This window comes from Mesitornis unicolor, unplaced genomic scaffold (assembly GCF_000695765.1).
Source record: "Mesitornis unicolor isolate BGI_N332 unplaced genomic scaffold, ASM69576v1 scaffold18121, whole genome shotgun sequence".
NCBI classification, from domain to species: domain Eukaryota; kingdom Metazoa; phylum Chordata; class Aves; order Mesitornithiformes; family Mesitornithidae; genus Mesitornis; species Mesitornis unicolor.
This window is the reverse complement of record NW_010165963.1, coordinates 1-9,742: the sequence shown is the minus strand read 5'-3', so window position 1 is coordinate 9,742 and position 9,742 is coordinate 1. Positions and strand designations below refer to the sequence as shown.

The 9,742-nt window shown below is 45.7% G+C and overlaps 1 protein-coding gene across 1 annotated transcript; it reads right to left on the bottom strand.

Moving 5' to 3' along the window:
* Positions 1-736: 736 nt before the first annotated feature.
* Positions 737-9,734, bottom strand: PPA1 (pyrophosphatase (inorganic) 1; the record flags this gene model as incomplete). The annotated part of the gene is made up of 9 exons (XM_010194809.1): positions 9,671-9,734; positions 9,413-9,477; positions 6,452-6,505; positions 5,774-5,893; positions 3,689-3,775; positions 3,252-3,378; positions 2,643-2,770; positions 1,035-1,120; positions 737-810 (listed from the first exon to the last, which is right to left on the bottom strand). Coding segments are annotated over exons 1-9 (805 nt in total), but the record flags the coding sequence as incomplete, so codon positions are not given.
* Positions 9,735-9,742: the final 8 nt, after the last annotated feature.

Below are 9,742 nucleotides of genomic sequence, written 5' to 3'. Positions count from 1 at the left end.
TCCAATCCCTAACGGTCTGTGGTTCTGTGATACTTAACAACCAAAGACAGACAGGGGCCCTCAGCTGGTGACACATCCTCCATGAGGGTTGCACTTTTGAAAACTTACCAAGTAATTTGGCTACCACCAGAGGATACAAGCACTTTTAAAACAAATACAATTGTTTCAAAAGTCTCTCCAAGGCTACAGGGAGACTCTGGCTTTCAGTCACATTTCCATTCAATGAGGCAACATTTGCATTTTTATTTTCCTGCCCCATTCCTCTAACCCTTTCAAGTTTCCAACAAAAGCACTTCACAAGCTGAGGGTTAAGTCCTGACACTGAATTGGAGTACAACCCTGGGAACTTAAAGCTTTTAATTGCAAAGGATGCATGGTCCTTGGCTGCAAGGCTCTTGGGAGTTACTTTCTTTTCTCAAAGGGTGGCCTGTACTGTGAAGCTCTTGGAAGGCCAAATATTTAAACACTCTGAACAGCTGACAGCCAAGTTCAGAATTTTAGCCCTTTACACAAACTTGGTTTGGATTCCAGTTCCCAGATGACTAAAGGCAAGGAGAAGCCTCTGGAGGAACATCTGGCTTGCTCCACATGCCTCCTATTTAACCAGAAACAGGTGCTGCATTCAGTCATCCAAAAAACTGAGCATACAGTGTGCTATTTGCACAGAGAATAGAAATCACACAAATCAGATCGTTTTGCCCGCTACTAGCACTGGGGTTGGGACACAAGTTTGTACTTACTGCATCCACAGTAGCTTTTGCACACTCTTGACTACAGCAGAAAGGGCTGTCGGACACCGTCAGATTTGTGCTAGGAGAGAAAGGTCACTCGTGAGAACGTGAAAGCCAAGTCTCTCCCTCGAGAGCATTAAATAATGGAATATTAAGAATCTGCTGTGGTTGCCAAGTTGAAGAGGAAGGCCTGCAGAGGCAGCCAGCAGCTAACAGAAAGCGTGGCACCACTCAGGAAAGGAAGTTTCAGTGTTATTTGTTTAGGGGAAAAGAGCGTGCACAGTTCCACAAGCATTAACCTACCAGTTGATCCCTCCTCCGTCAGTTTTCTTCGCTATTAAAGCTTTCCAGTGTTCGTGAGTGCTTTCGATGACGTTCACGGCAAAATCCTGAAGTTGAAGACAAGAACAAACATCACATTGTTATAAGCACCAGACCATCTTCTCCTCACTATCAGTTACATGGAACAAGAGGATGGTATTTAAAGGCTGATTTTAGACAGTTCCTGACTCTGGAAGGGGCTCAGAGACCTCTTCCGTTACTGCGCCTTTCAGGAACAGCAGCCACCTCCCAGCACACAACAGCTGAAACAACGGGGATTTTACAAGACGAGTTGTTTTACTTTCAAGATGGGAGGATATGCCAAGGTCACCTAGCGAGCTTGAGGCCAAAAGAAACTGAGCGCAGATATTCTAGTCTTGGGCCAGTGCGATATTACAAAAGCACCTCCACCCCACTGCTCCTCCCACTCGGTTTGTCTCCAGCAGCTTGCTGATCCTGACCTATCTGTGAGAACTTCTGCCACTCCAGGCACATCATTCAACTCCTGCACAGATCAACAGGAAAAGACATGCATCAAATCTAGCTTTGCAACTATTTAATCAGCTTCCAAGCATATCACAGCTTTTTTTCCTTAAAAAAAAAAAAGTAGTATACGCTCAAGCATTAACCTGTCAGCTGAAGAAGGAAGCACACACAATTCTTTGTTAGTGTGAACACCAGCAATAAATATCCTGGTTTGATACCACACAGAGCCAAATAAAACACCACAGGAACCTGTGCAAGGTTCTTTGTCCCTGTTTATTGCCTTGGCCTTGATTCTGGTTTCACCCATCCTGAGAGGCAGCGAGATGTCCCAGCCCACCCAGTCTAGTGCTGTGCTACAGCCAAAGGGGACAAGCCCACTCCGATGTGACTTCCATTGTAGCCCTCCCCTTACCCTTTCCTTCCCACACTGGGTTCTGTGGGTCCTTCTCTGCTCTAGACCAACTCTGGAGCTCTGGGAGCTGAGTCACCTCACTAACCCACTCACGGCACACCAGGGAGGGCACAGAAGCAGGACTTCACCCATCCAGGAGCAGTAAATTGTCTGACCCAACCAAGGGAAGAGTCAGAGAAGTAACGCTGCCAAGGCAGAGCCTTACTCCAAGGGTGTAAGGGAACACTTTATGCCTGAAGGTAGAGGCATTTTAACTCCAGAGTTAACTTCAACTTGCACCAGGCTGCAATGGAACAAAACCAGTGAGAAAGGGAAACTAAGGGTGATGTCAAGCACCCTTTGCTCCAGAGCAGGAGCAAATAGACCTGGTGTTTTCCGCCCTGGTTTGGACATAAAGGCTCCCAGCCCTGAAGTGATCCCACATGAATGTCATCTAGAAGAAAAACCTGAAAATATCCAACCACAACTGGGTGAAAACCCTATGCTTTTTGTCACAGTATTCTTGCAAGCACTGGGCTGGAAACAAGCAGAATTGTAGGCTGGAAAAACAGCAGAGAGAATGAACTCAGCTATTAGCAGCCCATAGAAATCCATTCTCTCAGTCATTACTCATTTGTGTTCCCATGCACCTTGAGCTCAGTTTTTGGACAGTGTGTCTTTGCACTCACAGTAATGAAGAAAGGCCATCCTACCTTGTCTTTAAACTCGCCATTAAAAGCAAACTGGTTTTCAGGCTTTCCATCAGGTACTTTGTATCTTCTGAACCAGTCCACCGTAGCTTCTAAGTATCCAGGTTTCATCCTTCTGACATCACTGATATCTAGCCAGGGAGAAAAGGTTTGTTAGCCAGATCTAGTAATAGAAATTACCCCGCTCTTTGGAGCTGCCCTTCTTTCAGCCCCTCCTCAGGTAGGCTTAGCAACATTTCAGACATGCTACACGTTAAAGTGGGTATCTGCACAGGGGAGTTAGTGTTTCATCTTCACAGTATATCCTGATTGTCCCCAGGAGCCTGGACACATCTAAACAGCTTTGAGAACCCCTTTCCTACCACTCAGAGGACAGGCTGTACAGCCACTCTCTTCTTCAAGATGCCAGGCTGTGCAGAACACTTAATTTAGAATAAATAGCAATAACATGTTTTGCTACAGGATTGATAACATCCTATTCTGCTGTCCTTCCAGCATCGCATCTGATGAATGCTGTGGCACAGAAGGAGCAAGTCCTGTCTTGAAAGCTTCCTGCAGGCTCTCAACAGAGAAAGAGAAGTACTGAGCCTGCTCCTCCCTCCTGTTACTTACTATTATAGCTGTCCGCTTCAGGGTCTTCAACATTGATAGCAATTATCTTCCAGTCTGTCTCTCCCTCATCAATCAGTGCCAGTGTGCCCAGCACCTTCACTTTGATGACTTCTCCTCGAGAGCACACCTAAAAAGACAAAGACCTTGTTGTTTGTACTAATGCATCCAAGGAATGCATAACAGGTGACTGCACAAGCTGTGAGAGCTCAGCAAGCAGTCAGGTACCACAAAATTACCTATCGCTTATCTGCAGTTCACAAGCCTTGGCGTACAAGGTTTGCGCTGTAAGAACTCATCAACAATCTCCAGAGGCAGTGGAGGGAAACATCACATTCTTGAGGTAAAGGCGGTAGAAACTGAGTAATGTCTCTGGGTAATTGACTTCAGAGACATTAATTACACGTTTCAAAAGACAGTTACCCTTTAGAGTGCATTACCTTGCTTCCAATTTCGCACACATCAATTGGATCGTTATCTCCACAGCAGCCAGTATTTTCATCTTTGTGACCTGGGTCTTCCCAAGTCTGAAAATAAAAGAAAAAAAATAAAAAAATAAACAAACCCCACCACACACATACACGTAAGAACTCTCAGGTTTCAAGAGGAAATAAAAAGCAGGTTTATTTCAGGAACACAATTGCCTTCAAGGCCCACTTCACACTTGCTTTCAGGTCTAGTTGGCTGGGCTACTCTTTCGCACTGCCTGCAAATAGTTTGAATCCAAGTTAAAATGTCTTACCCTGCCAAGTGTAAACTGCTCCCTCCTACTGACAAACTTTTTTTCAACAACTTTCCAGACTTCCTCTTCTGTGCCACAGCTGCATAAAGATCACATCTATAAAGAACACTCATTGATTTGACTGCCTGCCTGTTCCTCTCCCTATTCATTTCTTAACAGAAGTTTCCTGAACTCCAGATAGCAGTCCAACAGAGATGGAAGACAGACAGGGTGTATTGCTTCCTTTTAATTAAACAATTAATGACATGCTGTTACAATGGAGCAGAGACAAGAACATAGAGTCCCATGCTCTATGCTTTGCATTGTACTAGCGCATGCCACCTGAAGTGCTGAGTATACATTGGAACATAGGACTCCAGAAGGCATGAGGCATACGCCTCCAAAAACAGCTGCTTAAAACACAGACTTCTGATCAGGAGCAAAAGGACACTGAGCCCACTTGTATCATAAGGAGCACCCACCTCTAAGGTTGTTGAGATACAAAAAGAGGGAATGCTTTACCCAAATCTCTGCATGCCAGGACACAACCAGTATAGTCAAGACCTCATGATACAGCCAGAGTGTTCAGGAAGATGTACTAAAACCTGGGTGGCACTGAAGGATTCTTCACAATCGCTATTCGCACTTCTCTACAAGCAAGTGTTAAATTCAGCCCCTCACCCTTAATGCAGAAACATCTTTGGTCTACTAACACATGACTGAGCAAAGGCTTCAAAAGCTGTAATTCCATACAAAGAAACTGGCTCCAGAATACATCTGAGTAGAAAAAAATTCAACTTCAAAATGCCATCTTAAGCCACTGAGAGAAAACACTCAACATGGGCTGCTATCAAGACTAGAATTACAAAATTCAGTGTGTTTCCTTGTGAACTGTCACTGACAGTATTTTCTCTAAAGGAAACGCAAACCTTGGAGAACATCAGCCTTGCTCAGAGCTCCTCATTATCCAGCAGTCATCAGACAGTTAAGAGCATGTGTCCAGGTGTCACTACCCATCAAGACTCCCCCTTGCCAGCTATTTCAAAGGAAGTGTGTCTGCAGCTGCAGATGCCTGCCTCACAGTCTCTGGACTGCTAAGAGCCCTTCTCAGATCCAGGGCATCTACTACCATCCAGCAGGTCAGTATGTTAGTCTAGCTGGGTGTTTTAGATCCTGAATAATAAGGAGGCCAGCAACAGGAAAGATGGAATCTTCAGATCTATTCAGATTTCCCTTGTCCACCTCCAATGTCTAAAGCAATCAGTTAATTCACTGAACAAGAATCTTCCGTAAAGACTCGGCCAAGGATTCTCACACATCGAGATCCTGTACCATTAGCTTACAACTTTAGCTCTTCATGCTTTGCTGGGCAGGAACTGAAGGCATTGCATTGCCAGGTACCCACCATGAACCTTCACCTTCCTTGTGTAGTGACAGCTTCCTTCATTGAAAGGAGCACTGACCTGCCAGCTACTGTCCAACCAAACCACCAAGTTGCTAAGGAGAAGAGTGACACAGCAGGTATCCCACTAACAGCAGCTGCTCATCCTCAAGTCCTCCAACAGCTTGTTTACAGCATTAGTTACAAGCCTACCTCATGAGATGTCTACTTACAAGTAAGTAGCCCTGCTTTCTTGACAGGTTCTCTTCATTAGCAAGATTACCCACACAGCTGCCAATGCTTTGTTGCAGAGCAGACTTTCAGCTGACCTTGCTCATTAATTTGATGGTAGTCAGAGATACATACAGGCATCCTCCCTCCTCCCCACCAGAAAGGATGAGCCACCCAGACAAGTTACAGTACCTGTGGGATAGCACCGTAATTCCAAATATAACCTTTATGGGGAAACACATTCGCTACATAGCGCAGTTTTCCTTTCTTCACGTCTTGCTTAATTGGGTTTAAGGGATCCTTTGTTGCAATCTGAAAGAAAAGTTACATAAATCTCCCTGCTCTCTAAGAAAACCCCAAGTGATTGTTTTTTAAAATGAAGCTGGCTGCTAACGGACAAGCCAAGAGACCAGGAGCTAACCCTGAAGCCAACAGTAAATACTGGACAACTCCATTTCCCATTGCATTACATGTCCTGGAACACAGCTTTTGGCAGACTTACAAACGTCAGAAGCACACGGGGTTGAGAGCCATACGATGCTGCTTTAAGCAGAAGCCACAGGAGAACGCTAAGTTATTCCAACTTCTGCCAGTCTCAGCCTCCATGCTAGACCTCTGGCATTAAGCAAGTGTTTACAGGAGAAGCTGGAGTTACATCCAGAGAGCTCCCTGGATGTGATGCCTGCAGCATGGCAGGTTTGAAAAGGCCTTATTTATTGGGGTTGAACTATTTTCTTGCTAGTTATAGACCCACCAATTTTAGACCCGTCTGATTCAGGATGTAGAGGTGAGGAGGAGAGAATCAGCAAAGCCAAAGATTAATAGACCAGGCAGCTCAAGCACTTAAGCTAGGAACTGTAATATAGTTACCTCCATCTTAGCATTTGTCCATCGAGGTACTTCCACGACCATGTTGAACACATTCTGAAGAAAACAAAATATCAGTGAATGGGAAGGAATCTCAAGACCGCACTTCAAACCAGGGAACATAAAGAAGTAAGCATGAAAACCAGCCAGTTCACATGAAAATGGTAGCTTTTTTCTGGCTTTTTCTAGGGCCAGTTTTGATATAGTTGATAGAAGTCCATAGACTGGTCAGTCACGGGTCATGACTCAAAGTTGAATCCCATGAAAGACACCAGCAAAAGCCAGATTGAGGTTACCCACACATGCTCCATCAGCTGCCACCTATGAACATCTCCACCATATTCCTTGGTTAAAGAACAGCTGCATACAGACTATCCTGAGCACAACAAAATAAGGTTTCAGGCGTATTTATTAAATACAAAGCACTTAATGCTACAGCAAGAACCACCTTGGCAATTTAGCAGACGAGGTTTACAACAGTAAGCCATCTATTTAGTAACGTGGTACCTATGTACTATCCTGAATGACCGAGAACATCACTCCCAAGCACAGAATTACTGAGGCTAGAAAAGACCTCTGAGATCTTTAAGCCCAGCCTATGACCTAACACTACCACATCAGCTAGACCATGGCACTAAGTGACACATCCAGCCTTTCCTTAAACACCTCCAGGGATGGTGGCTCCACCAAATATTCTAGTCTGTCTTGAAGCAGGGAGAGATGCACAAGTTTCTCCCCTCCAAGCTGACAGACCTTGTTAGTAGCACGGTGCAATGATAAAGATGTGTGGGAGAGACACAGAACTACATTTTGCAGTATCTAGTGTACAGGTGACGTTTGAAAACATCTCCTGTTGACTCCAGCTGGGCCGAGAGGACTCTTCAGAGTTCAGTGCCAGAGTCTTTTCAAGAAACCAAGTTTTTCCATGCTTGAACATTAACATTTGCTGTTTGAAGAGCTTATGGCTTTCAGCAAAAAGTCAAACTTTGTTCCCTAGCATCGAGGAGGTTTCCAATCCCCAAGTTAAGCAGTATTAGCATTGCAAAATCCCTCACACCTGTACTGCACCATAATTAGATTGCTACTGTGCAACGGGTACTGTTACATCATTGCCTTTGCCCACACCCTTCCCTAACAGAGGTTTATTACATCCCCTTAATTGCAGGGGGTCACTGCTCATTTGCAATTTAAAAGTATAAAGGTCTATACTATTTTTATAAGTAACTTGAGGAAAGGAATGAGGCAATAGGAACTGGCTAGGCAGGTTGCTTATGGCTTTGCAGGCAAGGAAACAAGACTTGGAGGTGCATTTTTGTTAGGCTTGCAGTCTCCCCACAGTCCCACTAACCGATCTGCCTTGGTCTAAGACACCCTGTGAGCAGCCCAAGGTCATTCCTTCCCAATGCTTAGACACACAGGTACAGATAAGGTCACCACATCCCAGCCCCAGGCAGAAAAAAACACCCTGCAATCCTCTCAGTGTCTAAGAAATCTAAGGATAAAGATCAAGGAGCCCAGACAGAGTAAGACAACCTTTTGTTCCAAGCTGGACCCTCTCCCATAGCTAGTAATGAACCTGCTAAGTAACACGTCTGCAGAGAGGCACTCCAGCAACAGAAGGAGGTCTAATGTGATCAGCACTATTGTGTAACTTCAGGGACTGCGACCTTGGCGATACTTGCTTAATTACTTGGCACTGAGAAACTGGCAAACAGTACTAAGCACCTGAAGGCACACCAGTAGTCCAGTTTCCCTTGTTAATCATTTACCAGTCTGTAGAAAACCTCCTCACCTGTGTACTCACTCCCCTGCTCTTTCCTCCCCTGTTCTGTGAACATCTGCAAAGCAGAGTTTATCTGGATTTTCCCTGTCAGAGTTACCTTTCAGACACCTGCTTTTGAAAACTGCTTTCCTAGTCAGCCATAGAAACTGCTTTGTCGCTGTCCTGGATGATTATGATCTGTCTTTTCGCTTCTGAGCAGGCAAAGGCCTCCTCAGACCTCCCTGAGCATATTCTGACAACACCCACACCCCAAAGCTCAATTAACTACTTTTTAAAGGTGCATCTCTCAATTCAGCATACTCTTTTCCTTTCCTATAACCACTCTCTACCTCCGAATTACACCTCTCTCTCATGAACATCAGAACAGTTCATCCATTATGTTCCTCAAACAGCACAGGTTTTTAGTACGTGTTAAAAAAAGAAACAAATAGTAAGGAACACAGTCAGAGAGCCCGAGTTTTCACCGAAAAAATATTCAGTGAAAACTGAAGCACAACTGTTTTGGTTTCCTGGAGTGACAGTGATTCAGAACAGCCTAATTTGACTAACCACTGGCTGCCGGAAGGATGTAAAAGATGTGTCACTGTATGCGGCAGGGTTCCCAGCTGCACTTTTTGAGAAGAAGAAGGTCCCCACGAGCTGCTGCAGCAAGAATTTAACATCCATGCCTTCTGTTCAGCAGCTTATTGCATGACAGGCATAAAGCAGCCTTACTGCAGTCAAAATGTAAGCCTGAAATATACAGCATGAGCATATACCTCACTAGAAGTGGATGCAGATATTTAGCTACACAGAAAACTGTTTCTTTTAACCCAGAACGCTTTCATGTGACATCATGGGCAAGCTCAAGACAACGACTTGTATCTCAGCCACAAATATGAGAATGACATCATCAGTCACCATCTCCTATGTCACTCTACCTGAGTCTGGGACCACAAGAAAAGGGCACCCATTCTTTGCCAGATCTGGAGGTGTTTCTGTTAGGGTGCTCCTGCTGAGAGACAGCATAAGGAACTAGGAGCCTCCCTCGGGTATTTTAGGATTCTCAGGATCCCTGAGGAGCACCGACAAAACGCTCATCCGGAGCTCCAGGGCTTGCTCTCATCACCGGCCCCAAGTCAACGAGGTCACATCACCCACTTGGCCTGCTGCTCCTTGCTCCGGCCCCACTCCCCTCTTACCTTGCCGGCGTCTGCGTAGATGGGGATATCATGGAAGGGGGAGATGTAGCGCCCGGCGGCATCCTCTGCAAGGCAAAGAGGGACGAGTCAGGCCTTACCTGACGGGACGCCTCAGGTGAGGGATGAGGGGGCTGCACCTCAGGCCGCGAGGGCACCCCCAGAGCCTTCAGAGGAGCTCAGCCCCCCAACCCCCGGGCCAGGAGAAGGAAGGGAATGAGGGGAAGGAAGAAAGGGAGGAGACAAAGAGCGGGCACTCACTGAAAAAGAGCCGATACTCCAGGCTGTGAGGCGCAGCGCGCTCCTCCACGCTGTAGCCGGCCATCCTGCCCC